The sequence below is a fragment of the Amorphotheca resinae genome (genome assembly GCF_003019875.1).
Source record: "Amorphotheca resinae ATCC 22711 unplaced genomic scaffold M430scaffold_9, whole genome shotgun sequence".
NCBI lineage: Eukaryota > Fungi > Ascomycota > Leotiomycetes > Helotiales > Amorphothecaceae > Amorphotheca > Amorphotheca resinae.
Window position 1 is genome coordinate 729,198 of NW_020194479.1, and position 27,819 is coordinate 757,016.

A 27,819-nucleotide genomic window follows, 5' to 3' on the forward strand; every position below is an offset into this window, starting at 1 on the left:
TCAGCCGGAAGCACGGACCACCGACGAGGCGCAAAAGCCTTGTCAGAAATATTTGACGATAACTAACTAGGTACGAAGCATTACCTGTTCCTGCGATCCTTCTAAGAGAAGATTTGCGAGGTTTGCATAGAACCTGTATTTGCCCTGCACAGCATGGAGGATCCAGTAAGTCCAAGAGGCGCGGCTCCTCCGAGTAGGTCGGACTCCATGTGCAAGAGATGCGGCGAGAATCCAGCAACACATCGGATACGGTCCGAGCAAGTCTGCCAGTACGCTGATCCCAAATGATTGCAAGACTCCGTACTGACCGGTTCAAGGGGATGCTTTTCTTCATATGTTACGACCAAGGCTGTGAAGCGTATGGAAACATATCGAGTTCGTGGTTCAACAAAAGCTCCAAAGAAGCTCCTCTTTCCACTTTCTTTTGGCCCCTCCTCAGCCTCATTGCTGCATATTCTGGATCATCATCTGCAGGGGCAATACAACCGGATGAACAGAGCTGCCTATGAATTACATGTGGTTCATGTTGACCTCTATGTGGATGCCGCCGACCGGGAGACTTCTTCAACGTTGCTAGAGAAATACAGAAGTCGATACCCGAGACATACGTACTCCAGCGTTGGACTCGAGGAAGCCTTGCTCTTGGGAGACATTAAATGGGGTAGTTTGGGTTTGGAACATCCCCCATCTATGGACTCGCAAAGACCCAAGGTGGAACAATTGCAAGAGCTGATCGGGCTGATGCCATCGGCGACCTCGAGGGCTGATATTATCTCTACATTACTCACTCGACTCCTAGTGGATGTCGCGAAGAAAGCGGGATGTGAAAGCATACTATTCGGGGACTCCACCACCCGTCTCGCAGAAAAGACACTTACAGAGACGGCCAAAGGTCGTGGCTTCTCATTGCCCTGGCAAGTCTCCGATGGAGCAACACCGTACGGTATTGGATTCAACTATCCCTTACGAGACCTCCTCAAGAAAGAGCTCGTATCGTTCTGCTCATTAACCACGCCTCCCCTCACCGATTTGATCATATCTCAGGAATCATCCTCTAATATCTCTGCTTCTTCGAAGTTAACTACCATTGATGATCTCATGGCACAGTATTTTGAATCTGTCGAGGAGAATTACCCAAGCATTGTCGCGAACGTTGTCAGGACATCTAGCAAGCTCAAACCTCTTAATGGCGACAGCACTACAGCCTGCGGATTGTGCGGACTCCCTGTAGAGGAAGGCACTGATGGCATCTACGGATGGGGTGGTGATCAAAACTCAGATTCAAGGCCAACAGGAGAGAACGGTCATCATGGAATTTTATGTTATGGCTGCTCGAGATCAATCAACGGATGAAGAAATTGGCTCGTTTTAAATATCTCAAAAGGTTCTGGACGAATTTTCCAGAGAACCCCCATCAAGAATCCCGACTACTCTATACACCAGATTCGATATTTACAAGATGAAAGAAATCATCGGATAGAAAAAAAAACAGTGCCTCTATCTAGATCTTGTCTTTCAGGGATTCAGGAATGAATCTATCCTCGAACTTCCGCATAAGCTTGTTAGTCTGCTCCGCTAAGCTGAGGGTCAAGATGGTATGAGGCAAGATTCTTGCCAGATGGGGCAGGAATCCTTTGTAGATAGCAAAGAAACCCTCCGTCCTCACTGTCTTCATGAGACAGTCGAATACACCTTGATAAAGGCTGCCGTTTTGGTTATACATACGAGACATGATTGTGTCTAATTCCGCGTCAGTGTGAAAAATCCAGGATATCCCACTTATGCTTACCTGGTGGATGCATAACACAGCAAACGACAAAGCCACTGGCTGTGCTGCTGGCTAGATGTAGCAGAGGGCCCTCCTCCATACCCAGATGCCTCACAAGTCTTCGTTTTGCAAAGAAGTATGTTGGCAGTTGAACCGAACTTCCGAAACCTGTCCGCACCATGGCGGCTCCAACACCTCTGTAAAGCCCCTTGACTCCCTCCGCCTTGTATATTTGTTTCATTCCATCTGCCGCATTCTTGTACTTATGTTGCATCCCAACAGGGGCAAACGACGAAAAGCTTTGCAGCCTCGTCTTGACCAAGAAGAAGGGGCTTCCAGCCGCAGCACCCATGAGACCCGACGTTGCGCCCGAGAAGATGTTGATCCCCAGACTTTGCGTTTTGGGATCGGAAAAGATTGCCGTAGTCAAGGTGCGTCGTATAGGTTCGTAGAAACCCAATCTGCATCCATTGAGGATCATCTGGTAGATATATGCTGCGCCGATTCCGCGGTAGATCCCCCGGATTCCCTCGTTGCGGACAATGACCGAGACGCCATGAATAGGGCCTTTATACATTCGTGGCTGCGCACCCTTCTCTTGCAGCTCGCCCTGAAGTTGCATGCTTTTGCGCTTCCGGTCAGAATATGTTGCAAACGTGGGTTGGAGGGGGCTCTACCGGATCTTCACCGTCTCGAAAGGATGTGTTGCTGTAACAGCCCCGCAGGCTGCAATACCGCCGGATATGAAGGCTCTAGAAACACTGGTCAGACCCAGTACAGTAACGTCGAGTCAGGAGCCTACCCTAGAGTCGTAGCCATCTTGAAAACCCCCTCGTGCCCTCAGAAGGGGCTTTAAAAGGTTCAGGGGAGTGCCAGCTTGTATATTTCCGGCCGCGCAATTTCCACCCAGGGGGAGTGCAACGGTATCTGCACAAATTGGCGACTATGAATCCAGTGGCAGAACTGAAAAAGTTCTTGAAGCTGACTGTGTAGCACAGAAATTTTGTTGTTGCTTTGCTTATTCTATCCCCCGGATTTCGGGGGATAGTCTGTACTTAGGCCTGCCGAAGCCGGCTTCAAAGATTTAGGTCACGTGGACCATGGTTTTCGCGACGCTTACCTTATTCGCTCGAATCCCCGGCTCTTTATATCTACCTTAAGGTACGGTTGATGAACAGAGAATGATATTGTCTGCACCATAAAGTTCTTAAAGGTTGAAAGGTGACATTCCAAGCTGCAATCATGACTTCCACTCCCATGGCTGTCGACTCCCCCATCGCTCCCAATGGGATGGGCTTAAGCCTGAAGCCCAATGGCGCAACAGGTACACCAATCCCTCCTACTGCCAAGCTCACCGACATGATGCCTTTGTATAGGCCGACTAAGGTAGAGTTCTCTTTTCAAGCGTTATAATAATCGGTATCTAACACTGCCCAAAAAGCTTTTTCGCCGTGAACCATCAGCTTCTGCCACGAACAAAGCTTCCTCAGTTCAAAGCTCTATACTTTCGATCAGCTTTGATGACCAGGGCAGCCTGCTTCTCACCTCTGAGAGTGACAACAGCATGCAGATATATAATGTCGTTGAAGGGAAGCACGACAAGACTCACCTAAGTCAGAAATATGGCTGTAACCATGCCATGTTCGCCCATGCCAAGGGATGCATTATTCACTCCAGTACTAAGATAAACAGTACGTATTATCCGTGGCAAGTTTTCTATATGTATACTAATTCTTCTAGACACCATAAGATACTTATCCACACATGATAACTCTTACTTGCGGTACTTCGAAGGCCATGAGAAGAACGTCACGTGCCTGGCTTTACACCCTGGCCAAGATCACTTCCTCTCCTGCAGCGAAGACAATACTCTCCGAATATGGGATGTATCTACCAAGAACGCATGCGGAAAACTCCTATTGAATGGCGCATATCTCACAGCCTGGGATCCATCAGGCAACGTCTTTGCAGTAGCATCTCCCACGGCTCAATCTATCTTGCTGTATGATTTCCGAAACTATGACAAGGAGCCCTTCTCAACATTTGATATCTTGCCCTATTCCCAAGACTCGGTCATCAAAGGTTGGAATAAGCTAGAGTTCTCCAATGATGGAAAAAACCTGCTACTGGGAACCACTGGCCGCAGCCACTTCCTCCTAGATGCTTTCGATGGGAGTCTGAAGGCGCATCTACGACGCGATGAGAGAGGGGGAGCCAGGCGATTAGCTGCTGGCGAACACAATCCAGAACACATAGATGCCAGCTCAAGTGAGTACCGGCTGCCAAGCACTGGCGACTGTTGCTTTAGCCCTGACGGACGATACGTCATCAGCGGCTCAAGGCGAGAAAATGTATTGGTTTGGGATACTATGGCTGCAGCTCAAGATAAGAATCTCAAGCCATGCCACGAGCTGGAATATAAGGGTGACTCGGCTGTCGTTGCTTTCAACCCGAGGTGGAACTTCTTTGCGACGGGCGATAAGGAGGTGGTGTTCTGGGTTCCAGATCGGGATTTGATGACTTCTTGATCTGTGGATTTTCTTGCATTTAACTGTTTGAAGAGAAATTTGCAGATACCCAAATGGAGAAATGGGGCGTTAGGGAATAGTTGGCTAGGCATGAAAAAAATTCCCCTACCACAGTTGGTAGTTTGGGCCGAAGGAGCTCACCCTGATGGGATCAGGTATGGACACCGCCATGTACGGTCCTGAGAGTAGACTGTTCAAGGGAAAATACGCACTATATGGACAGTTACGGAGACTGCAGAAATTTAATTGCTGCCAGCCCTGGGCGGAGCTGGTTTGATCAGCATAATGCAGGAGCAATATCTGACAGCAGAAAATGCTTTGACTGTTCATATAATGCAGAATGAGAAAGATCGGGTCTTTCATATTTACAGATGCAAATAAGAGGTCTCTACCTAGGCTGTGAATAAATACATCAAGTCATAAATCAACAGGGTCATAATACTCTATGTTAACACCTTCCTAGAAGTTTATTTTGCCTTTGACTTGTATATTTGGAAGTGTGGCTCACTTCGTCAAGGTTTTCTCCTCTCCTTTTCCTTTCCAACCAAAGATCTCGAAGTGGGACAGAGCCATATATCTGGACCGCTGTCACTATCATGTACCCGGTTCTCCTCGATTTTCGCTTCAATACTCTTTGCAACACTCCCATTGGAACTCATGGTCGTCTGGCCTGCGCTCCAACCGTAGAGAAACACCGACTGATTGATATTGATCAAGAGTTTCTCGACTTCTGTAACGACTGGAGGAAGACTTGACTTGATGGAATCGAGGTCTATATCAATCACCGCGACCGGAAGATTCCAGTTCGGGGGAATTTGATAATCCGAGAGTTTTTGGAACTCTTCGATGCGTTGTGCGCTTGTCAAATGCGTCTTGTCATCGTCGCCTTGATCGATTAATAATGCAGCCCGTTTCTTTTCGGTCTCGGTGCCGATGATGTTCACAATTTCGTGCATTCTGATGGCCGCTTCACGCGTACATACGAGCTTCCTCTCTCCGCAAGCAGGCCATAAGCTATTTGGTAAAAGCTGGTCCTCGGCTTCCAACCTTATCTGTCTCGCAATATCTTTGTTGTGCCAATCTTTCGGCTCGACCCTTCCATGTGATAGATCACTCACAAATGCGAGGAGAACCGTGCAGTCCAAATTGATCGTTGCCGAAAAGCTTGCAAATCGATCTGCAGCGATCTGAGGGAGAACCTCGGCGACAGGAGCTGACCTCGGTATATCCTCTTCGGTTTGCACAATTACGCCTAATGCCCGGATCTGGTCCAACACATCCCTTACTTGTTTGTGACCATCCTTTCGGACTCGGGGCAACACGAGCCGAATAGTAGGATGTCGATATCTGACCCTGGTTGAACTAGAAGCTTGTATGAGAGTTTTGACCTGCTTGACAAGACCAATTGAATCATCGATTTCTTCTTGGTAATCATCATCGTCATCTGATGATGCTGCATACCCTGCTTTCGCCAAGTCCCATATGATTCTTTTTTCTGTGACCGAAGAGACTTTGACCCATTCTGAACCGTTTTGTGCAACGATATCGACCATTGTCACGTAGGATCGGTTCTGAGCTCTATTATGGGCAGGAGTGCGTCCTTTTGGGTGCAAAGAAAACCATTTCCTGATGGCCGTCACGCCTGTACATGTCTTTGCAGTTGACCACTAGATGATCAAAGGTCAGTGCCCGACAGCTTAGAAGACAAGACATAAAAACCAGAGGAAAGCAGAAAGCAGAAGAGAGGAGAAAATAAGAGGATTATAGAAGGGCGTGCTGTAGCATGTAGCATCAGCGTTAAGACACTGTCTCAAAACTGGAATATAAGATATCAATCTCTGGATATTCCACAGGCATTAGAAGAACATTGGCAAGAATCAGATTTAAGTTATAATCAACTACTGAATCTGTTTCAGTAATTGTCAGTATGGTCTCTAATCAATTATTGACTGAGTTGAGAAATCCTTCAGATGCGACCATCAATATCTGAAAGTTATCCAGTAATTGATATCTTATATTCCAAAATCTGCGGTAAACTTACTGCTCATGCCAAAATCAAAGAAAATGGAGAGTTTATATCTCAGACACTTACCACGTAATCAAAGAAAGTGAAGTTAGACGATCTGAGAGTGTGTGCCGCCTTTTCATCAGTAGCATCCATATTGGAGAACTGTTCCCTGTCAGAGTACAGCTTTCTTGGGGTAGGGAGTCTCGCATCTTACCTTCTCTAGCAGCTTCAGCTCATGCTGAACATCGGTTTTGAAACTGCTTAGATGTACAGTATCTTCTTTTTTCTTTTCTTTCAGATACGTCTGAAATTGCTCTAGCTCCTCAAGAAGTAGTCTGGCACGCTGTTGCATGTCTAAAACATGAGATTCGCCTTCATAGTCTTTGGCAGATTCAACATGACCATTGAAAGAATCCGAAATATCGAGAGAACCCATTTCTCTCTCGACGGTGTCGAGAGACATTTTCCCTAGATAGATACGTCTGTGGAGAAGGTCGATTTTAATCGTTGATTTTCATAAAAGAGTCCCTTTATTCATACTTCTGAAACGTCGCATCAAATAAAAAGTTATGTATCCCCTACCGGGCGAAAAGAGGAAACAAGGCAAAGTTTGGAAATCTCCAAAATTAAATGGTCGTCCAATGTTTGCAGTTGAAGTCCAGCTCGCTTGCAAAACCCCACATTCTCAAAGCTCAGCCTTACATCTCGCCGTTCCTGACTTCACCGCATCGTCTCCTAAGGGGCCCCTCCTTTTCTGTGAAGAACAGCCCCATTTGGCCTTTTAATCCAAACCTGCAGTTGATTCACATCATCAATTCAAGATGCCTTACCTTGACAAAGCCGAGACATGGCTCACGCAATCCACTCTCCTCCTCCAGGCCAGACCCTCCACCGTATGTCCTCTTTCCGGCACCTTACCTTTATTTAATAAGCCTTTCTCCCAATCGGAAAGCCCCTCTGACCCTTCGCAGACACGTATCACAACAAAATATACCCTTCTCGACCCCTCTAAGCCCTCGAAATCCGCATCGCGCAAACCAAAGCCCAGCACCAAAGCCAACAACCCAGAAGACCCCGCCTCAGCTCCTTCAACAACACCGGCACCAGCATCCGAGCCTATTCGCGCGACCCTCACATTAAAGACGTACGATCCGGCTTCAGGCACTACGCTTAAGTATAGCACGACAAAGGCAGCAGAGGTCTCAAGATTAATACAGATCCTGGGAAGGTTGGGGAGGCCGATGGCGGGGCTGCCAGAGGTCAAGGAGGATATTGCAATGGTTGATGCGACGCCGGCGGAGAGCGGGAGTGGTGTTGCGACGCCAGTGCTGGAGACGCCTGGAGCTGCGGCTGGGAAGCCCGGACAAGGCGGAGGAGGTGCGAAGAAAGGGAAGAAGAAGGGCAAGAAGTGAAGCATATACTATAGGTGATGAGACGGGTGCAGATTGCGTGCAGTTGCATGGGGAGGCGTTAGGCGCGGCATTTCTCATGATAGGTAGCTTGCATTGGTCAGTGGAAACATAGATGGATGAGCTGACCTCATCGAACCTGGGGAGAGTTTCAGCGCGGTGTCTAAGAAGGATTCTGAGATCAAGATCTAGAATATTGCACCAAAGCATACAAAGTACAAAATCAAAAGAACAATTTGTAACTTAATAATTCTTTCTATTCAGCTGATATCGTTATCCTATTATGAATCGTAATCCATCATCCTGCCCCAACTCCAGAAACGCCACTCTTGTGAAGATATACCCAGCAAGCACCGTGTTTGCACCGAGCAACCTCGCCATCTATTTTGCAAGGACTCGTAAAAGGAAAGAATATCCAGTGCAATGAATACTGTACATAATAGAGTTCATAACGCCAATGAGCCCAGGTCTTGATGCGAAGAAGTCTAGAAATCTTCGTCGAAGTTGAAATCTCCGCCGTTGTCTGCTTTGGCGTCGGTCTGCGCTGTTGTGTCCTCGTGCTTCTTCTGGGTGCCGGCCATGACACCGGCCTTTTGGTAGTCACCGACACGCTTCTCGAAGAAGTTGGTCTTGCCAGCAAGGGAGATGTTCTCCATGAAGTCGAATGGGTTGGTAGACTTGTAGACCTTCTCGTTTCCGAGGGCAAGGAGCAGACGATCGGCAACAAATTCGATGTATTGCTTCATGAGAGTTGCGTTCATACCGAGAAGAGCACAAGGAAGGGCCTCGGTTAAGAATTCTTGCTCGATTTCGACGGCCTCGGTGATAACAGCTTGGACGGCCTGCTTGCTTGGGCGGTGCTTCAAGTGCGAGAAGAGAAGGCAAGCAAAGTCGGTGTGAAGGCCCTCATCACGCGAGATCAACTCGTTTGAGAAGGTGAGTCCGGGCATCAGACCTCGCTTCTTCAACCAGAAAATAGACGCAAAGGAACCACTGAAAAAGATACCTTCGACTGCAGCAAATGCCACGAGACGTTGGGCGAAGGTAGAGTTCTTGTCCTGAATCCATCTGACTGCCCAGTCGGCCTTCTTCTTAATGCAAGGAACTTCGTGGACGCGTCAGCAAGTAGCCAGTGATAGAAGAGCAAAGATAACTTACTGGTATCAATAGCATTGAAAAGGTATGATCGTTGGGCTTGCTCCTTAATATAGGTGTCGATGAGGAGAGAGTAGGTCTCGGAGTGGATGTTCTCCATCATGATTTGGAAACCGTAGAAGCATCGAGCCTCAGGAATTTGAACTTCACCACTGAAGCGCTCGACAAGGTTCTCGTTGACAATTCCATCAGATGCTGCGAAGAATGCGAGGACATGTGAGATGAAGTAACGTTCGTCATCGGTGAGTCTGTTGTTCCAATCGTGAAGGTCCTTGGAGAGATCAATTTCTTCGGCGGTCCAGAAGGATGCCTCGGCCTTCTTGTACATCTGCCAGATCTGTTGTAATAGATTGTTAGTCGAATCAATTTACGCGTAACGCGTTCAACGCGTTCAAGACGCGACACTAACCTCGTGGTACTTAATTGGGAAGAGCACGAAGCGATGAGGGTTCTCTTGCAGGAGAGGCTCATCTGCTTCCTCTGGCTTTATTGTTGGTGCTACAATGGGCTTCTCTTGTTTGGCTTCCTCCACGATGGGTTTCTTGACTTCGATGTCGACGGGCGCGGCAGCATCGAAAGGAACGTTCTCTTTGCCGGCAGCTTGGAAGTTAAGCTTCTTAACAGGAGACTCGCTCATCTTGAGGCCCTCAATGGCTGAGGCGGCCTATAGTAAACTCAAGTTAGTAACTGAGGTGACGCGATGGTGGAGATCGAAGTGGCAATGGAGCCTGCATACCGTCTTTGAAGGAGTGACCTGGGTGGACATGTTGATGAAGGTAGAGTGATGGATGTGTACGGGACGAGAGGATATAATTGAGAACAAGTATTGAGAACCTGAGTATTGTTCGTGATGAAGAAGGAAGAGGAGTGAGGGAGCGCGTCCGGGCCTCATATGTACCTGCAGCTCGCCTAATCACGTGAGCGAAAACATTTCCAAATCGCGCTAAGTCGCGCTATATCGAACGCGAAGTCGCGGCCTCACGCGTTTATGCGAGGCTGGTACATGGGAGGCTGGCCTTGTTGTGACTAGGGACGCGATTACATATAATGAGCTGATGATTACCATGACACATTCTTATAACTGCGATCAAATTTACAGCAAGAAAAGTATTAATTATAGGTATACTCAGCAGAGAAGCGCGAAACCGCGACGCGCCGCGGTATGCGAGCAATCCCTTATCTAGAAGAAGACGACGATGTCCTACATAAAGGCTGAGAGGAATTCGAATTTAAGTAGCTATATATCCTTATAATACATCATCAGGTATATCTTCTATTCTATATGAAAGTCGATTTCCGATCTTATTATGCTTAGATATATATCATCCATTGTGCTGGTTTCCATCCGTGCACATATCATATCTAGCCCATGGATTTTTATGATAAAATATACCTAAACACGTTACATTCCCTAGAGCAACCTGCATATGCCGATTCGTGACCCGTGAATGCCAAGAAGATTTATCAGATCTTAATCCTTGTCAATCAAAACAACACGCGTCTCAAAGTGGAGTCAATCATGGTGATAATCAGCCCGTTTTGATCATTATGTGGAGAGCACTTGATGATTATTCGGATTCTGTACCGCGTAGGCAATAGTCCAAGCCACTACGGGGCTAAATAATGGGATATCGAGTTTCTTTTTAGGATTATCGTTCTCATAATGACGAGTACTGTAATTATCAAACAGAAAATCATGAAGAGCCCCGCTCAAAACATCGCGATGTTGATAGAAATCGCGAGAAATTACATCCAAACACAGTACCTGGTATCATTATCTCCTTCCAGAGTTGCCCAATACCGAACACACCAACAATCAATGTCTGGTCTATTCAAATGTGGGTTGCTTCCGGCAAGGTGCTTAATTCGGGCGAGTTGCCACAGCAGGATTGGCTTCTTCCCTCATTTGTAGCTCACTTCCATGTTCAACATCTCTCTCTCTCTTCTTACTTCCAAATCCACTGAACCAACCGCCACCTCTCTCTTGATGAACTCGAGCCTGCGTAGAGTGCGTCTGCCCGTGATTCTCTGCTTGTCTATCTTGTTGCGTCGTTTGACCGGTGTACTGCGGCGGCGGGCCATGTTCTTCTCTCAACTGCCGGTCATATTCGTTGGGATCACTCGGATCAACTGGAGGCGTCGAGTGGCCTTGCGCTTTAAGAGCTTTGGCCCCTTTCTGGCGGAGGTGCTTTTCGAGGACAACAGCATTTCTGGTGTTGGCACGAAATAGGGCATCTGCAATATCTCCTACTAGAGGACATAATCCAAGACCGAAATCCAGAATTATGTTCAAGTACATCTTTGTCTTTACATCTGCTGGAAGCCCTCCTTCGATTTGTTCGCAGGTTCTCAAAACCATGAGAGCCATGAATGCATCGAGGATATCGCCAAAGCTAGATTGGGGTCAGTAACTGTCTCATGGGAAAGAAGTTTGTTTCGTACCCTGGAATAATACCAATGAGTGAGCTCCAACCGAATCTAATTCCGCAGCAATTACAGAGGCTCATGTCGAGATGATATGCCCTCCTCTTAACCTTCGTGAGGACCTTCCCATCATGTTCAGATATGCCCGCTGGTAATGCCTTACGTCTCTTCTTGCCCTTCTTTGAAGGTCTGCCATCTAATCGTGTGGCTGGGACAGTCTCGAAATACGGATCCTATAAAATTGTCAAAAAATCATCAGCAGAGTAATTGAGAGAAGGAGACAAATCGCGAGGAGGAGAGTAATTTATGGCAGATGTGCCAGCACAGAGCAACTTACCTCTTGGCCAAAATTATTCTGAAGAGATTCTCCCAGGAACTTCTTGCCGATGTACTTTGCGATAAAGGACGTCATTTTTGCGATATGCTACTGAGTACTGAGTCTTTCGCGGGTAGAGAGACCTTTTAAGTAGAAAGAAGATGCTGCGACCAGACTCCGCAATTATCGCAGGATGTAGCGCTGTCTTGTCTGCTGTCGCACAACTTGGCTTGGCTGGTAGGCGAACCTTTGTTGACTGTTTCGAAACCCGCCGATAATTCGAGGTACTATTCTTGGCTCATGAGGGAGATACAAGGAATGCTTTATTGGCTATTAAAAGAGAGACAGAAAAACGAGCGACAGGAAGATCATAAGGCTTTATAGAAATTGAATTAAGCTTTCCTTTGTCCGCCGACCGAGCGCCATGATTTCCTGCGGTGCGCGTCGAGTGTATACTTCTAGGCGCATTTCGTCATGCATGTGTGGCACTGTGGCTCAACCCATAGTGTTTGTTTAGACTGCACAGCCACTTATCCAGACGCCACAGTCGGTCCCAATCAGTCGAGAGTCAGGTCGATCCGACGGCTTGCTGGCAGGAAGACACCACATACTCCTCTCAACCTACCACGTTTCCCAAGTTCGTTCCATCCACCAACCACTTATCAGCCTCTACCAAGAGATTGGGAGCTCAATATCAGAAGTCCCCAGCTTCTACCACGCTCGCCACAGGTCTTCAGAGTTCAGCTCTGTCTGATCGAGCTTGCCGGCGCGTCTTCCGCGCCCTACCTACATCTTCGAGTCCTGGAATATGCCAAGGCGAAAACATCACGACCGACACGAAAATGCATTTAGAAGATTGTAAGTTCCCTAGAGATGGTCGCAGACCTTCCTTCGCCCTCCATCTTCTGTCCAGAACCGCCAAAAAGATCACAGCCTCCCGCTCCGAGCTCACGACTGACTGCATGCGCAGGGCTTGACGACCTTTGTGTTCGTTTTATCATAAATCTAGCCCAAGATGACCTCTCCTCTGTTGAACGAATATGCTTCGCAGTTGAAGAAGCGCAGTGGTACTACGAAGACTTTATCCGGCCTCTCGATCCCTCATTACCATCCATGTCCCTCCGGAACTTCTGTATACGAATCTTCACGCATTGCCCTTTACTATCAGCTTTTTCACAGGGAGATCATATGACGGCTTTTGAACAGTTTCTCAAGTACAAGATGCGGATTCCGGTGAGGGGGGCCATTATGTTGAATGAGGCTATGGATTCCGCTGTCCTTGTGAAAGGCTGGAAGAAGGGCGCAAACTGGAGCTTCCCTCGGGGGAAGATCAATAAGGACGAGGATGATTTGACGTGTGCTATACGTGAAGTATACGAGGAGACTGGGTTTGATCTGGACGCTGCAGGGCTTGTGCCGGAAAATCGAGACGTCAAGTATATTGACATGACGATCCGTGATCAGGAATTGCGATTATACATATTCAGAGGGGTGCCTATGGATACTCATTTTGAACCGAAGACTCGGAAGGAGATCAGTAAGATCCAGTGGTGGCGCATTTCGGACCTTCCATCCTTTCAAAAAAAGGGTCACCAGCAGCAGCAAGCCGATGCTGCCGTGAGTACAAACAAATTCTACATGGTAGCACCGTTCATTCGGGGTGTGAGAAAGTGGGTTACGGAGCAGAAGAAAGCTGATCTGGCACGGGCCACAAGCAATCAATATTCATCAGCCGGCATGAGCCACGATGAACTCATGACCGAGGAGGAGCAAGGAGCGGAGTCAAACGTTCATACCCACGACCAAGCTCATATGACTCCATCTGTAGCCGACATCAACCAACTGGAAGCAGCCCTCAAATTTGCTCTAAAGATTCAGCCGCCCACTCAAGGGCTGCAGGTGGAGGCAATTACCGCAATGCAATCGCCTGTCAGGGACTCGGGGCAAGAACTGCTGGCATTGCTCCAAGGGAAGACTCGGGAGTCGGATCAGCCACCTTCGTCGAATTTACCACCTGCCACACCCCTGGATCATACCTACATTCAGGCCCCGGTACCAAAGACACCGCATCACCAGCAGCCTCGACCCCCGCATTTCTCAACTTTACCACCACCTCCAGCTTTCCCGATTCAGCCACCGAATGATACCTTGTACCGCCCAGAGCAAAACCAACAACACCATCATCAACCGAATAGCATTGCTACATTCCCACACAATCCGATGCAAGGCCAACGACCCCCACAGCCGGCACATGAACATGCACGTTCGTATCAATCACAACATTTAGTACACCCCCAACCCTTGCCACCGCAAGTGCAAAGGACTGTCTTCACTGGCGGGCCTGTATACTCTTCCACGGTCTCTCCGCCTACGCAGGCGCCTTTGGCGCCACATGCGAACTCCACGGTCTCTCAGGCACTCAATCCACAGTTCCCGAACGCCCATCCACTGATGGGTCCTTCGATCCAGAAGCAGTCCCCGCCTAAGCTCACCAGCCACTCGTTGGCGCTTCTCAACACCTTCAAGAGCCATGACCAGGCAAGTAGTGCTGCTTCTATTCCAAGCCAGCCTCCGTTGCGAAAATTTGCGCAAGAAGTAAAACAAGGCCCGCCCCAAGAGCTCCCTGCGGAAGTATCAGGGACTCCGCCTGTAGATCTTCTCTCGTTGTTCAAGACGCAGGCAGAACCTTCACCCATCCCGAATTCCAGCACGATGCGTTCCAGACCACCTGTTAGCGAAGCACATCGATCATCATTATTGGACTTGTTCAAAAATCCCTCGGCTCAGACTTCTATTTCGCCACGGCCCGCTGCCGCTACGGCTTTTCCTACAAGCACGACTCCTTCAGCAGTCGAATTGTCAGCCGTTGAACCGCTATCTTCCAATGCTACACCGGCCTCCATTTCCATTGCTGACGGGCGGGACGTGAATCCTCGAGAGAAGAATGAAGTTATACCGGAGCTACACCCCGAATCAAACTTACCTTTCCGAGCTATGTCTATTCTTACTCGCCCTTCTCAACCAAACGGTTCGGATAGCAAAGGAAGGAACGGCGCGGCAGATCAGACGCTATCCAACAAAAAAGAGGCTACTACCAGTCAGAGCAGAAGAACACCATCAAAGGTGTCTTCAGAAAAACCGTTCCAACCTCAGATTCTGAAACGACCGCAGCCTAGTACATCTAAGCCAACGGAGTCTCTTAATCCTAGTTCCTCTGCCTCAGCAGCATTGCCTGTGCAACCTTCTTTCGATCGTCGTGCCAGTCAGACTGCTGACCACAAGCAAACACTACTCTCTCTGTTTGGGAAAGCCCCTTCACCAGCGAATTCCGTAACGATGAATTCGATGAGCGACAGCTTTTCATCATTACACGCTGTTGATCCAACCACGAGCGTACCGGCAAAAACCAGGGTTTCAAGTCTTGCTTCTGACAGCCTCTCACGCCGCGGAAGTCAAAGTGCCCTTTCGCCGGCAGACAAGAGTTTTCTGTTAAGCTATCTAGATAATGTTGCTAAAGGGACGCAGCGTTGAATCCAGGCTCAGGTTTCAGTTACTGAGGAGGCATTGTAATAGAACTGGGCAGATATAAGGGATCGGGTCTTTATCTTGGTAGAAGCTGGCGTTCTGAACGTATAGGAAGCCCTACTTCGGGCCCATGTATTTTGCTGCAGGAGAAGCCAGTTTGAAATCGAACTGGAAATATTCTTCACAGGATCTACATAGTAGAGGCATAGAGTATTTCGTCCCAGTGATTCCTCTAAAGCCGACTATTTTTGAAAGAAGAGTGGCTGGATGTTCGCGACAAGGAAATGTCGTTATGAAGTTTGCGAGGCTACCTGTCTATGAACCCCTTCCCACAAATAGCGAAATAATTAAACCTAAACATAAATATGGATGAACAACCATCTCAAATCTCTCTTCAAAATTCTAGGATTACTAAATCATCGAAAAAGCTCTTAAGACCCCCCCCCCCCCCCCAAAACACAAAAAAAACACAATTTCGTAGCGAGCAATCTGAGAGCTTCTACGATCCGGCTCACTGATTGGGACAATAAATAGGTGTACGAAAAGAAACGGAAAGAGGATGATGAGGATCGGAATTTTGGAGATATATGGAGGATTTCCAGACTGAGGTATCTGGGTTATGTTGGGGTAGGGTAGGGGGTTTGCGCTGTGCGCTGTGCGGCGGTGGGGCTGGCCTGGGCGTTGATTTTGTTACTCTTGACGTTTGTGACACCTTTTTGCTGTTGAAGGTTAGTAAATGGGCTGCTATTGAGTGAGTAGAAGTATGATTAGAGATAGGAGCAGAGGAAGGACTGTCAGAGCGGAAGCAGAACACATCGATCGATGTTTGTACCAAAAGCTGCAGGATGCGAGGATGTTCAGGAACGGCGTTAAATTTAGGTATGGTAGCTAAGGTAGACAGCTTCGGAAACGAATGGGGCTATTCTGCAAGGAACAACCATATGTACATATCATTTTCTCATATATTCATGCTGGCCTATGACGTAGAGCTGCACACATACCCCTCGATATGCATTTTGCAGTCTGTGCAAAACCGGATTTTCAAACTCCGCTGTGGCTCCACCCCACCTACTTAGACTTGTGGAAAGACTTGACCTTCTCGATCTCGTCGTAGCTGCCCATGAAAATACCGGATTTGTCATGGATGCTCTCAGGCACAACCTCCATCATTCGCTCCATACGGCTGTTAAGCGCTTGACCGCCGGCTAGACACAAATCAGTCCTGATTCCAACTGCCGTTAAAATAGTGGGACTTACCATTCTCAAACACCATGGCCATTGGGGCACACTCGTACAGGATTCGAAGCTTGCCCTTAGGACTCTTCTTGTCTGCTGGGTACGCGAAAACACCACCGTACAGAAGTGTTCGGTAGGCGTCTGCAACCATACTTCCGATATATCTGGCGCTGTAGGGTTTGCCACCGTTCAGCTCGGGATTCTTCAAGGACTCGAAGTACGCCTTTGTTTCATCGGCCCAGTAATGCGAGTTACCCTCGTTGACCGAGTAGATAGCTCGCTTCTTTGGAATTCTCATATCCGGGTGGGTAAGAATGAATTCTCCAAGAGAAGTATCCATCGTAAAGCCATTGACAGTTCCCTCCTTCATCGTAATAACCAGCTGGGCCGAAGCACCATACATGGTGAAACCAGCAGCAATCAGCTCGGTTCCAGGCTTCAACAAATCCTCCTTTGTGCCCTTTGATCCCTCTGCCAGCTTGTGAATTCCGAAAATCGTGCCAACCGATACACCGGCATCTAAGTTGGAGGAACCATCAATAGGATCGCACGCTACTGCATAACGGGCGCCCTCGTGCTCGGAAAAGAGAATGGCATTCTCTTCCTCTTCGGAAACTAAGACAGCACATTTTCCGGACGACCGCATGGCGGCGATGAAGATGTCGTTCCCAATGACATCGAGCTTCTTTTGATCGTCACCGGTGATGTTGCTTGAGCCTGCGAGACCCGTGAGGTTGATGAGGGTGGCTCGTCGGATGTAGTAGGCTATGGACTTGAAGGAGAATTGGAGGGCATGGCAAAGTAATCTACAGCAACTTATTAGCACCTCCCCAACGGTCTGAACGGGGAGGTTCTCACGTGAAGTCTCCTGTTGCCTCCTTGTGTTTTGCTTGCTCTTCTGTCAGGAATCTTGTGAGAGTCACAATCTCTGTGTTGACCCTCTCCATCTGAACGTCTTTGTTTGAAGTCATGATGACGGATTGAGGAGGAATATCGAAGAACGCAGGTCTCGGGACAAGATGCTATCAGTGGTTAACTGCTCAAGCTGGACCTCGGGTCTTGCGCGGGGTCGATTCCGGAGCTATGGGTGGCTGGAGCTGTGGGGTTGGATGTGGTATTGGAGCTTGGTTGGTAATTCAGGAAACGTAACAACACTCAACTCTTGGATTAAGGAGAAGGAGGGTGAACTGGCAGAAGTGGTAAAATCGGTCAAAGATGAAGTCAAGATAGAAGCAAAGGTCAGTCATTAATCATATATGTACCTAGGCAGTGTCTTTACCCACCGGGGCCTGCCCCGCGCCAAGAGCTCTCATGGGCGGCATTAAACAGGAGACGTCAATAAGGGGCGATGATTTCCCGGCTCCCCGCAGATCCTCCGTTCGCGCTGACGGGAGATTTCGGGTCGCTAGTCCGGAGCGGATTAGTTGACAAAGCAGCGGAATAAGGTTGTTCCCTCCGGAGGCACTTGGCCTGATTGACCTTAGCGCGTATTAGCCCACAACGTAAAGGCAAGAAAAAATTCCTAAGCTCCAAGCTTTCTTCTTTTCTACATCGACACTTCACCAACCATGTGAAGAACCACAACCAGAGAGCTGCTTCATGCAGCCTCCCGTCTCCAAATTCTCTTCAGCAGAGGTAAGCGGCGCCCTTTCTTTCTTCTCCCCTCTCTTATGTGATGACACACATACAACCGCAAACTAGAGTCTTTGACCTCAAGGGGAATGAAACTTTTGTATCACGTCAGTCTGAACAATTGGGAATTTCCATATTCTACTTGCATCACCTTTCTTGCAAGGCTTTCTTCTGACAGAAGGCACACAGGTCCTGTACCGGCTGTACTCATATCCCAACAAACCGTACTCCACATTCCTCCATGGTGCCGTCCTGGCAATCTCGGTCATCCAGCACCGACCTCTGGAACTGTAAGCCTCTCATTCTTTACCAATCCCCGGGTGCCGTTGGCTATGATGAACATTTCGTGCTTTGCACGCTGGAAATTACCGACTGAGACCAAAAGTCTTCGACGATATCAAATGGCTGATTCTGAGCTACCTACCATCTATCACTCTTAATTGATTGTGTTTCTGTCAGTTTGATACTGACTATCCACAGTGGTTATAGGTATACCAAAGAGGAACGATATTTGAGCTAGGACGTATAAAGGTACGGTAGCTAAACCTTCCTTGCTTCGACTTTACAGCTGTCAAAGGATGAATTGGCACTGGGCTCCGACAGTACTCGACAAGATCGGGGCTGGTTTATGATAGGAGATGCCACTTTGCGGCAGGCCTAGAAAACCTCGCCCACTGATTGCAGCCTTGGATCAGACATGTTTTGCTTTCAGAATTTGTCAGCCGGGATACTTACTCGAGGCATAGACTCCGAGTTGATTTACGCCCAAGTTACAATGGGCCACCATCGATCCATATCAAATCAGCTGCATGAATATATGGATAGGTATGTGAATTTTCGATTTTTCTATTGCCTCCATTTTATGATGAGCATTTTAGATGACGAGTCTGATTCGGGTAACCGATGTTGACACAAATCAAATTATACCATTCATGCCAACTGAACCTTGGTTCTGCACATCTATCAAATCAATGCCGATGTCAAGTCATGTGCTAACAATCAACTTTCAGAGAATACACTCTTCTAGAGGGATGCCAAGTCGTCAGAAGAACCCGTTTGGCATGACTGCTAGATGGTACCAAGACAATGCGTCGACCTGGGAACACAAGCCACAGGTATGTAACTTGTTTCCTACTCCGCTCAATGACAGTCCGCAAGCATTATGATGATTTCGACCTACAAATGACAAGCATATGTCCAAGCCTTACGGCATTGACGAGACTGTCTTAACTGATTGTGCTTCGACTTCTTCATTATGTTGTCATGCAGTTATGAATATAGCTGATATCACTATTAGGGGACCTCAATAGACATTCATATTACACGCGGCCGGGCCTATCTTATTCGAGTTGAGATTGGCAACATCACACCACAAGGTTAGGCCCTGCAATGTTTCGAGTCCCTCGTTTTCAACGCAACCGCCATTTGAAAGCCGGTGCTAAAAAGTTCAATCTTCTGGTATGTCTTCCTATATTTCAGACCCCCTCCCTGCGCTCTTCTTAAATGATGATCAATTTTTATCACGACGGTCAACATAAAGCCACACGTTGGTATTGATGAGACTGCCTTTGACAAGGCTGTAGATCTGATAATATTTGGAGCCTCTTTTCTTTGTTAAATCACGTACGGAAGCAATGCATTTGCTAACGTTTCGAAAAGCATCCAGAGTGTTGAGTGGGATATGATGAGGATGGGGAATGCCAAGAGACCGGCCGTCCGAGGTGTCATTGGGACTGGGCAAAAGACGGATAGGCATGGGATATGATATAGAGATACCTACCCAATACCTATCAACATTCCCCCTGAAAATGCATTTCCTGGAATACAGCTTTCGTGGCCCCTATCTATCTTATATCTTGTGAGACAATCCTGGAATAGTTCCCCTACCTCATAATATCCCCCAAGACGATTACCTCAACCCTATGATTTCCATTTTCTTTTCCAGGATTTCCCATCTCAAAACAGACATGACGTAACTACATTTTCCTATATTAATATTTAAGATACCTTACATACATACATATATCTCAGGGTATCTACCTACCCTCAATCCCTCAATCAATCAATCAATCAATCAATCCACATATACTCCATTCCACCCACCCCACCCCACCCCACATTATCAACCATGCATTCCTTCCTTCCCTCCTCATAAAATCTCAAATCCTCATCTCCCAACCAAAGCGCCATCTTGTATTATGCTTGCCCCAGAAACGCCCATCTTTTAGCCGCTCGCATACTGCGGTGTATTTATTATGTTATGTTATGTTATGAAGAAGAAAGGAAAAGGAGCTCGATATTATTCCTTTCGCATTATGATGAACTGGAGGGGTTCATTCATTTCCTTGTGTCTCGTTTTTTAAATTTCTGCATGCAAAGCCGCCCCTTTTAAAACGCCACTTTCATGTGCCTTTTTATGTTATTTTACCGGAAGCCCGAAAAAAAGAGAAGAGAAGAGAACGGGGCGTTTAGGAAAATGTAACAATAGCTAAGAAGCTGAGAAGGGGTAGAGTCATGAGCGCCAGGTTCAGGTCTAAAGAAGCGGCTCCGAGGGATTTGCTACTGGGCGTAGATGTAGCGGTGTATAGGCCCGTGAGCATTTCCGTGGTGGTCGTCACCGAGACGACGGTACCTGAACTAGAGGCGCTGCTATCGGGCGCGGCCGTTACCGTAGTGCCAGGGGAACTCCAGTCGGAAGAGGCGTCGTAGAGCACGCCGTTGATGATAGCTCCTTGATTATTGAGGATCTTGTTCTTTTCGTCATCCGTGCAGGTCTCGGGGATGTTACGGAGCCAGCAGGTTGGGGAGGGTGAGGTTGGTAACTTGTTGGTGTGCGTTGCATTACTTGGGCCGGTGGTGTTATATACCGAGAGATCAACTGGCTCTCCCGTCGAGACAGAGGTTCCTGTTATAATCCGGGCAAAGACCTCGAACGCGGTTTCGGGTTGATAAGCTGGAACGCTATGTCCAGCATCATATATGCGGCTGAAAGAGAGATTACCGTACTGGCGGACCACCCCGCCGATGTAGGTTTTGTTCGTAATAATTGGAGCGTAGCCGGCAGCAGGGAAAAGCGTGGCATATGATGTGTTCGTTTGGGCTGCAACTGCCAAGGATATGGCTTCTCCGCCGAGCCAGTTACAGATATAGTCGCGGTCACCATACATGAAGCCCACACGTACTCCTGCGTTCAGAAGTGCAGCAATATCAGGAACCAGGGCCTGACGTTCGTAATCTCCAGTGGATGTGAAGGCATCGATGACTTGATAGTTTGTCTGAGTAAAGTTGACTGGTGTGCCAATAGCAGTCTGGAAACCAGGTGTGTTCAGATACTCGAGATAAGTACTTGGTGGGAATGGATCAGGTAAGAGGTGACCAATATCGTACACACTTCTCCCAGCATCGTAATACGGCTCCATCACGTTGGTAGTACAAGTAGAATATGCGGAAGAGCATAAGCTATTGACGACTGAGACGTCCCCCTCGTTTTTCGGATCGTGGTCTGCAACGGCAGCTCGACACTGATTAATGAGATCTTGACATCCCCCAGAGGCATAGAAACTTGCATTGGCCAACTTCGCTCTCGTTGGATTGATTGCTGTCAGACCATAGGTATTGTTGACAGCCATGACTGGATAGAACGGAGCTTGTATAAGGTCGTCGACACAGCCATTGACAATGCCAAGGGAGGCAAGATTGATCGGAATAGTATTGTTCTTGGAGATCGTTCCATTTGAACGGCGCAAATTCTGTTCTTCCCAAAGGGTAGCGAATGCTGGCCCGTATTTCCCCCCATAGCTTTCCGCAAACAAGTGGACGCCCACTGAAGTACCATTGGGAGAAGTGTATTCCGGGAAAGCGCTGAGAAAGCCTTGAAGCATATGCCAAATAGCCATTGCGGAAATTTCGGTGGTATTGGCAGTGTGATTAGTGTTAAGTGAGCTGAAAGTGCCATTCAAGAACGTATCTGCGGGCTGGGAATTCGGGAGGGATTGACTTGGGGTATATAGATCAGACGTCAAGAGATCGAGAGAACAGTTTGTCGGGGTGTCGTATGAGAAGCCTACTTGATTTGGCTGAAAGCATGTCAGTCACCGAACTTGGATGACAGGCCTTCTCTGGGGGGGAGGGGGGATAGCGAGCTAATTGAAGCCGTGTTTCCACGAGATCAATGGCTCTGCAACAAGACTTAGGCCCTTCTATAACCATCGCGACGATGATGTTGTATCTGGGAGGCATCTCTCACTGCTACACCGACCGTTGGGGGCTTTCGAGAAATTCAAACACTTCATGTGTGAATGAAACATGAACTCTCCTACCTGATCAATATAGAGTATATTCGATGCTCTGTCCCACCCCCAGTCCCTCGCAATCGTTCCAAATTCGCCCTGCGCAATCTCGATAGCCTCACAAGGACCATTCTCCGTGAACAGACCGATCATCGAGCTGGAGCCTGGCCCGCCATTCAGCCATATGGTGAGCTCCGTGGAGGGGTTTCGAGCTGCAATGAACCAAAAGAAGGTGTTTGTCGCGTAAGTCCCCGGGATGTTGACCCATCCTGTGTATTGTTGCTGAGAATCGAAAACTGTCTGGCAGGTGCCTCGCGGCGGGACTTTGTAGGAGATGGTGATGCTCGGGTCAACGGGGGAAACGATTGTGGTTAAATTCGAGACGGGAGGAGGATACTGAGCGAGTGTGAAGGGAAGAAGAAGCGCGAGGAGGAGGGCGATATACATGATCGCGCAATCATGTTTTGCTGAGAGGGGGATTGAGCCTGGAGGGATTGAGAAGCGTAGTTAAACAAGTGGAAGACTCGAGCGAGTTGAGTTCGGGAGTGGAGCTGTGGAGTTGTGGAGTTGCGGAGTTGCGCTTGCTTGGCGCTGGACAGTCCTACATTGTACAACTCCTTTTCTTATTTATCGTCAACAGACAGACGTAAGGTAGGAATATGCACGATCCTCACCCCTTGAGAAGTAAGTGGTGTATTGACTGATATTCTTCCTCTTCGTATGTATCTATTCATCTTTGCGGTGTCTTCCAGCCATCCTCGCATACCTAGTTGCACAGCCTTGACCGAAGGGCCAAGACGGCTTGTTTGTTGCAAAACATGCGGTAGTAACAGGGGTCTCAGCTGAGGCTGAAAATCTGCTCTGTTATATTTCTTACCGTTTCTCATTGATTGCGATTCTTGTTAGAAAGAAAAGGAAATCTGCCTTGCTGAAAACGGATGGTTTTAGATCACGAGTACGAGGGCTTCATCCACCGTCCATATACCTCCACCCGTATATCTGGAAAATGGCCTCTGCTCCAGACATTATCACATATATTGGCGTGCCCCTCGCAGTCCTTGGGGTTCTACCAATTATTTACAATACCATCTCAACTCTTGCGACGCTGGCCAAAGTCAGGCGCATGCTCCGACGCAGCCGTCTTGTAGGCATCACGAGAGGGGATGTGGTCAACCGCGTGATAGAGGTAGAGCTCCCCCGCTATACGCTTGCCCCTTTACACCGGGAACGAGAATATAAAGATTACTGGCGGCTGTCCGATTACCCAAGCCGGATCCCAGGAGGCAGTTGGACGATCTTCAATTGGAAGTCCAATGCTATTGGCTTGAAGACTCAGCGGCTAGATTACTCTGATCAACTTCGACAGCCGCAAGCCGAGATAGGATTCGAAGAACTTCTTAGCTTCCTTCTCGATCTGGGAGCTGTCCCGGACCCCGTAGGTTTCCGCATGCTGAGAACGAGTGGACTCTGGATACCGGCAGGCACTCCTCTTCTCCTCTCGCCTGATCGAACTGAAAAAGTCCTGACCATTGCCCCTTTGGATGATTCAGATGGACATCTTTCACTGGCGGTTTACTGGTCTTCAAATTGGGATATGAGAGACCAGAACTCTCTACCTCCATACTGGGTTCTGATCAAAGGCATACCCCCAACTCGACCTGTCAGCAAAGTCGATGGTACGGCGGAGCAACCATCCGATGGGATAGATGGATCTACTGTCTCTGTTGAGGTCAAAGGATCCACAGCATTGCAATACATGCCCCTTGCTCCACCGGCTATAAGGTGCCAAGTTGGGATCAACGGAGTTATATCTGCCGTTCCCGATGATTTCGATGCCCAGATGTTTGAGTCACTTGACGTCCGCCATCTGGAAGTTGATGAATCCGGCCTCAACACCGCGGGGATCTGGTTCGCCAGTGCCCTTACAGCACTCAGCACCTCCTCCCAAACCATTCTCTGGAACTACAAAATCCCATCCGACATTCTGGCCTTCTCCAAGAAGGACACGATTCCCTGCGGGATTCTCGTGCTCCTAGATCTTGTCGAAGAATCTGCGACTCCAGAATGGGCGACGAAGTATGACGATGAGGAAGAGGAGCGCGAGGCTAAGTTCCGCAAGATGAATGAACAAGCGAGGGCTGTGCTGCGAGAGAGCCAATTGCCCCCGGACCAGAGGGCCGCGGCTTTCAGGGAGAGAGCTCAGAGGCAGCATGAGGACTGGGTAGCGGGTCTCAACGCGACTCGGAGACGAGACGAGCAACGAGCTGAGACGAGGATGATGGAGGCACTTCAGAGTCCCAAGTGGGGTAACAAGCTAATAGCTGGGAAGGTCCTGCCGTGGCTTCAAAAGGAGGGCCACGTAGATGCATCTCACGACTCGAAGCGCGCGGTGGAAGTTTTGCTATGGAAATTGATTAACGATCCTCCCATGACGAGAGATCTGGCACGGATGCTAGATCAGTGGAAGGCCTTTGTTGATAATGGAGGTCTTCGAAAAGCGGATTATCTGACGCTGAAAGAAAACAAAGTCATGTTTGGTTATGCGAGCCTTCTCCTTGCGGTCATTGAGGATTCTGTAATGGCGGCACTGGGATCGCTGGCTATGGATCTGCAGGAGTGTATAAGAATATGGAAGAGAGTCAGGCTTGGATGAATTGTAGATTGTAAGGAGTTGTAAATGTAGTATACCCCCTGAATCTATGTCTTTTTTGAAGATAATCTATCGCTATGCTATGCAACTATTCAAACACTTTTATGGATGATACTATACAGCAAGGTAACTCTTTCGAGATAAAAGGTACCTATCCCAAATTTTCCTACTCTTACAAATGCGCGCTCCAGCGCTCGCGGACCTAGCAATTGAGCTGAAGAACCCGAATTCTTCTGCCACCCTCATGATAGAAACCCCCCTCTTCTCAGAGTTGAGCCTTATATAGATTTACAAAGCTCAACCCTTTCTCCCCGTCTCCCACTCAGACCTCACTCATCCTTCCTGATGCCAAAGAAATAATTACCCACCTTCTCACTCCCCTTGACTCTCGTCCAGCCCAATCCGGGCACATAAACAACGCCCATAACCCTCGGGCTATTCCAACCCCTCTCCCTCAGAAAATATCCCCTCAGCTCCTCCTCATTGATATACTTCTCCCAATCATGCGTCCCCTTGGGCACAATCCCCACCACATCCTCCGCCACCACCTTCGTCGTCAGCCAACTAGTCCACGTCCTCGCAATCGTACTCATGACGATCCAGCCCCCGGGCTTCACAAACTGCGCGCACGCGTCGAGGAAATCCGCCGGGTGCGTGATATGCTCGATGACCTCGAACAGGGACAGGACATCATACTGCTCGTCGGGGCCGCGCGGCCGCGGCAGGCCCTCGATCGACGTATTCAGGTAGGTCAGCTTGCCTTGCAGGGCCGGGTCGCGGCGGGCGTGGGCCTTCGCAACGGCGAGCACCTCGGGAGATGGGTCGACGGCGGTCACGCTCGCGGTGCTGGGGAGCCGGGCGGCGCTCTCGGCGAAGATCCCGCCGCCGCAGCCAATGTCGAGAAAGCGGAGGTTGGAACCAGGCGGCGTGGGCTGCGAGGCGTGACAGCTGCGGATGAAGTCGTGGCGGAGGGGGTTCATGAGGTGGAGGAGGCGCGAGGAGCCATGGGGATCCCACCAAGAGGAGGCGAGGGCGTTGAAGTGCGAGACTTCGATGGGATTGACGGATGAAGCGGTGCTTTGAGAGCGGGATTGGATCTGCCACTGGGTGTGGAATTGATTCTGGACGAAGCGGGGGGTGCCGCGGAGGAGGAGATGGAGGTTGCGGAGGGAGGTGGGTTGGAGAGGCATTCTGGCGGAGGGCATTGTCGGGGATTGTCACAGAACTGTTGCAACCAACAAACTGTTCGCGCGTCGGTTGTCGAAACGAAGTTATATCCGTCAATGGGGCCAATGAGGCCGATTGACTGGTGAGCAATGGATGGTGTTGATGTTTATCCCCGTTGAGCCGCCTTTACTACAGGGCTGGATGGTGCCATCCAGATTACGGAAGCCAATACAAATCCGCTGTCAGCGAAGAACTTCCCAAGAGCGAGCGAGCGGCCTCGGCCTAAACCCCCCCATCTCGAAGTCTTCAACTTTAACCACGACGATCCCTTCATTCACCTCGCAATTATTTCCTTCTCTCCTTCTCTCCCTCTCTCTCTTCAACCTCGTCCGCCCTCTTCTGTTCTCTTATATACAAGACGTCTTCTTAGAAAGGAAAAGGAGTGAAAAGAACGCCCTCCCCTCCAAGCGAATTCAGTGTTAAGCGGGGCAATCCTCTCCCGCTCCTCCAGACACTCACACACCTTCAAGATGCCTTCCGCTGAGGTTGCGTCCCAGTTCAACTCGATTGAAGAAACAATTCAAGCATTCAGTAGGTTGGGTCCATCAGTTCCCTCGCGCTCCCTTGAATTGGCGCTTCCCCCACCTGTTCTCCGTCCCCCCTCGGCTGACCACCCCGCGCTCCCAGAAAATGGCGAATTCATAGTCGTCCTCGACGACCTGTCGCGCGAGAATGAAGGCGACCTGATCATAGCCGCCTCGGACATGACGACCGAGAAGATGGCCTTCATGGTCCGGCACTCGTCGGGGCTCGTGTGCGCGCCCATGACGCCCGCGCTCACCGAGCATCTGGACCTCCCGCAGATGGTGCCCAGCAACGAGGACCCGAACCGCACCGCGTACACCATCTCGGTCGATGCGAACGCGCCCGAGACGACGACCGGCATCAGCGCGCATGACAGGGCGCTGACGTGCCGGACGCTGGCGAGCCCCACGGCGACCAAGGCGAGCCTGCGCCGTCCCGGTCACGTATTGCCGCTGAGGGCCAAGGAGGGCGGCGTGAGGGAGCGCATCGGCCATACGGAGGCTGCGGTCGAGTTCTGCAGATTGGCGGGCAAGCCCCTGGTGGGTGTCATATGCGAGCTGGTGGAGGATGGGGAGCCGGTTGCGGGTCAGGCGTTGATGCGGGAGCCGGGCATGATGCGGAGGGACGGCTGCTTGGCTTTTGGAAAGAAATGGGGTCTGAAGGTGTGTACGATCGAGGATCTGGTGGCCTATGTTGAGAAGACGGAGGGGAAGTTGGTGAAGAATACTAACGGAAGTCATTGATCGGATTATATGACTGCATTAAAAAAGAAAAAGAAGAATTTGATTTGTCCCCCACGGGGCCTATACAGATATATTTGAGAGACACTGCTGAGTCGCTGTTCAATTTCATGTGATACTTGATACTATTCTCCTAATCTTTGTTCAAACTCCTTAAAGCACCAAGCGGGGTCAGCTTTTATATCCACAATAACCACTCAGACAGATTCTACCAATCCTGAATCTAGTCTTCATTTTCTCCCCAACCCAGGCACTGAGAACTATTTTCAATCCATCTTTTCTTTCCTTCTACAACCTTTCTAGAAAAGAAATCTCGTCTTGGGATCTGTACCTACCTAGGCCGTAGAACATGATAATCAAATCTCCCCCCCCCCCCCCCCCCCCCCC

General features: G+C 49.0%; 13 protein-coding genes across 13 annotated transcripts; 6 read left to right on the plus strand and 7 right to left on the minus strand.

Annotated features, from left to right (window-relative positions):
- Positions 1-75: 75 nt before the first annotated feature.
- M430DRAFT_60159 (hypothetical protein) lies at positions 76-1,733 on the plus strand. Its single transcript, XM_024868845.1, has 2 exons — positions 76-269; positions 318-1,733. The coding sequence occupies exons 1-2, from the start codon at positions 154-156 to the stop codon at positions 1,351-1,353; spliced, it is 1,152 nt and encodes a 383-aa protein (XP_024718977.1). The 5' UTR covers positions 76-153; the 3' UTR covers positions 1,354-1,733.
- M430DRAFT_36189 (hypothetical protein) lies at positions 1,314-2,802 on the minus strand. The gene is made up of 4 exons (XM_024866887.1): positions 2,571-2,802; positions 2,446-2,520; positions 1,790-2,391; positions 1,314-1,740 (listed from the first exon to the last, which is right to left on the minus strand). The coding sequence occupies exons 1-4, from the start codon at positions 2,585-2,587 to the stop codon at positions 1,502-1,504; spliced, it is 933 nt and encodes a 310-aa protein (XP_024718978.1). The 5' UTR covers positions 2,588-2,802; the 3' UTR covers positions 1,314-1,501.
- Positions 2,803-3,025: 223 nt separating this feature from the next.
- On the plus strand, positions 3,026-4,296 carry M430DRAFT_105960 (hypothetical protein; the record flags this gene model as incomplete). Its single annotated transcript, XM_024861042.1, has 3 exons — positions 3,026-3,154; positions 3,210-3,459; positions 3,509-4,296. The coding sequence occupies 3 exons, from the start codon at positions 3,026-3,028 to the stop codon at positions 4,294-4,296; spliced, it is 1,167 nt and encodes a 388-aa protein (XP_024718979.1).
- Positions 4,297-4,808: 512 nt separating this feature from the next.
- On the minus strand, positions 4,809-6,740 carry M430DRAFT_105723 (hypothetical protein; the record flags this gene model as incomplete). Its single annotated transcript, XM_024861024.1, has 3 exons — positions 4,809-5,963; positions 6,389-6,466; positions 6,519-6,740. 3 exons carry the CDS (start codon positions 6,738-6,740, stop codon positions 4,809-4,811), a joined length of 1,455 nt encoding a protein of 484 aa, XP_024718980.1.
- A 291-nt stretch (positions 6,741-7,031) lies between these two features.
- On the plus strand, positions 7,032-8,065 carry M430DRAFT_143510 (hypothetical protein). The gene is made up of 2 exons (XM_024862830.1): positions 7,032-7,197; positions 7,276-8,065. Exons 1-2 carry the CDS (start codon positions 7,126-7,128, stop codon positions 7,714-7,716), a joined length of 513 nt encoding a protein of 170 aa, XP_024718981.1. The 5' UTR covers positions 7,032-7,125; the 3' UTR covers positions 7,717-8,065.
- M430DRAFT_143514 (hypothetical protein) lies at positions 8,045-9,665 on the minus strand. Its single transcript, XM_024862831.1, has 4 exons — positions 9,605-9,665; positions 9,278-9,532; positions 8,872-9,205; positions 8,045-8,818 (listed from the first exon to the last, which is right to left on the minus strand). Exons 1-4 carry the CDS (start codon positions 9,632-9,634, stop codon positions 8,199-8,201), a joined length of 1,239 nt encoding a protein of 412 aa, XP_024718982.1. The 5' UTR covers positions 9,635-9,665; the 3' UTR covers positions 8,045-8,198.
- A 1,256-nt stretch (positions 9,666-10,921) lies between these two features.
- Positions 10,922-11,704, minus strand: M430DRAFT_89735 (hypothetical protein; the record flags this gene model as incomplete). The annotated part of the gene is made up of 3 exons (XM_024869656.1): positions 10,922-11,261; positions 11,311-11,525; positions 11,630-11,704. Coding segments are annotated over 3 exons (630 nt in total), but the record flags the coding sequence as incomplete, so codon positions are not given.
- A 746-nt stretch (positions 11,705-12,450) lies between these two features.
- On the plus strand, positions 12,451-15,139 carry M430DRAFT_52186 (hypothetical protein; the record flags this gene model as incomplete). Its single annotated transcript, XM_024868279.1, has 2 exons — positions 12,451-12,466; positions 12,579-15,139. 2 exons carry the CDS (start codon positions 12,451-12,453, stop codon positions 15,137-15,139), a joined length of 2,577 nt encoding a protein of 858 aa, XP_024718984.1.
- Positions 15,140-16,201: 1,062 nt separating this feature from the next.
- On the minus strand, positions 16,202-17,316 carry M430DRAFT_105801 (hypothetical protein; the record flags this gene model as incomplete). The annotated part of the gene is made up of 3 exons (XM_024861031.1): positions 16,202-16,338; positions 16,391-17,175; positions 17,228-17,316. 3 exons carry the CDS (start codon positions 17,314-17,316, stop codon positions 16,202-16,204), a joined length of 1,011 nt encoding a protein of 336 aa, XP_024718985.1.
- Positions 17,317-20,469: 3,153 nt separating this feature from the next.
- Positions 20,470-22,737, minus strand: M430DRAFT_106044 (hypothetical protein; the record flags this gene model as incomplete). The annotated part of the gene is made up of 2 exons (XM_024861051.1): positions 20,470-22,077; positions 22,321-22,737. 2 exons carry the CDS (start codon positions 22,735-22,737, stop codon positions 20,470-20,472), a joined length of 2,025 nt encoding a protein of 674 aa, XP_024718986.1.
- Positions 22,738-22,934: 197 nt separating this feature from the next.
- M430DRAFT_263459 (hypothetical protein) lies at positions 22,935-25,106 on the plus strand. Its single transcript, XM_024865374.1, has 2 exons — positions 22,935-23,008; positions 23,239-25,106. Exon 2 carries the CDS (start codon positions 23,297-23,299, stop codon positions 24,941-24,943), a length of 1,647 nt encoding a protein of 548 aa, XP_024718987.1. The 5' UTR covers positions 22,935-23,008; positions 23,239-23,296; the 3' UTR covers positions 24,944-25,106.
- Positions 25,107-25,269: 163 nt separating this feature from the next.
- Positions 25,270-26,130, minus strand: M430DRAFT_20911 (hypothetical protein; the record flags this gene model as incomplete). Its single annotated transcript, XM_024864394.1, has 1 exon — positions 25,270-26,130. The coding sequence occupies one exon, from the start codon at positions 26,128-26,130 to the stop codon at positions 25,270-25,272; it is 861 nt and encodes a 286-aa protein (XP_024718988.1).
- A 507-nt stretch (positions 26,131-26,637) lies between these two features.
- M430DRAFT_52191 (hypothetical protein) lies at positions 26,638-27,435 on the plus strand (the record flags this gene model as incomplete). Its single annotated transcript, XM_024868280.1, has 2 exons — positions 26,638-26,698; positions 26,795-27,435. The coding sequence occupies 2 exons, from the start codon at positions 26,638-26,640 to the stop codon at positions 27,433-27,435; spliced, it is 702 nt and encodes a 233-aa protein (XP_024718989.1).
- Between the last annotated feature and the right edge of the window lie 384 nt (positions 27,436-27,819).

Excerpts from the sequence above, each read along its gene's own strand:
- M430DRAFT_36189 (XM_024866887.1), bottom strand. Across the intron at positions 2,392-2,445 it reads TTCGAGACGGTGAAGATCCG|CATGCAACTTCAGGGCGAGC; the intron begins GTAGAGCCCCCT and ends GAAGCGCAAAAG. Across the intron at positions 1,741-1,789 it reads CTGTGTTATGCATCCACCAG|ACACAATCATGTCTCGTATG; the intron begins GTAAGCATAAGT and ends ACGCGGAATTAG.
- M430DRAFT_263459 (XM_024865374.1), top strand. The coding sequence starts at position 23,297 with ATGGCCTCTGCTCCAGACATTATCACATATATTGGCGTGCCCCTCGCA.
- M430DRAFT_143510 (XM_024862830.1), top strand. The coding sequence starts at position 7,126 with ATGCCTTACCTTGACAAAGCCGAGACATGGCTCACGCAATCCACTCTC. Across the intron at positions 7,198-7,275 it reads TCCAGGCCAGACCCTCCACC|ACACGTATCACAACAAAATA; the intron begins GTATGTCCTCTT and ends GACCCTTCGCAG.
- M430DRAFT_60159 (XM_024868845.1), top strand. The coding sequence starts at position 154 with ATGGAGGATCCAGTAAGTCCAAGAGGCGCGGCTCCTCCGAGTAGGTCG. Across the intron at positions 270-317 it reads CGGTCCGAGCAAGTCTGCCA|GGGATGCTTTTCTTCATATG; the intron begins GTACGCTGATCC and ends GACCGGTTCAAG.
- M430DRAFT_143514 (XM_024862831.1), bottom strand. The coding sequence starts at position 9,634 with ATGTCCACCCAGGTCACTCCTTCAAAGACG. Across the intron at positions 9,533-9,604 it reads AGGTCACTCCTTCAAAGACG|GCCGCCTCAGCCATTGAGGG; the intron begins GTATGCAGGCTC and ends AGTTTACTATAG. Across the intron at positions 8,819-8,871 it reads TTTCAATGCTATTGATACCA|TTCCTTGCATTAAGAAGAAG; the intron begins GTAAGTTATCTT and ends GCGTCCACGAAG.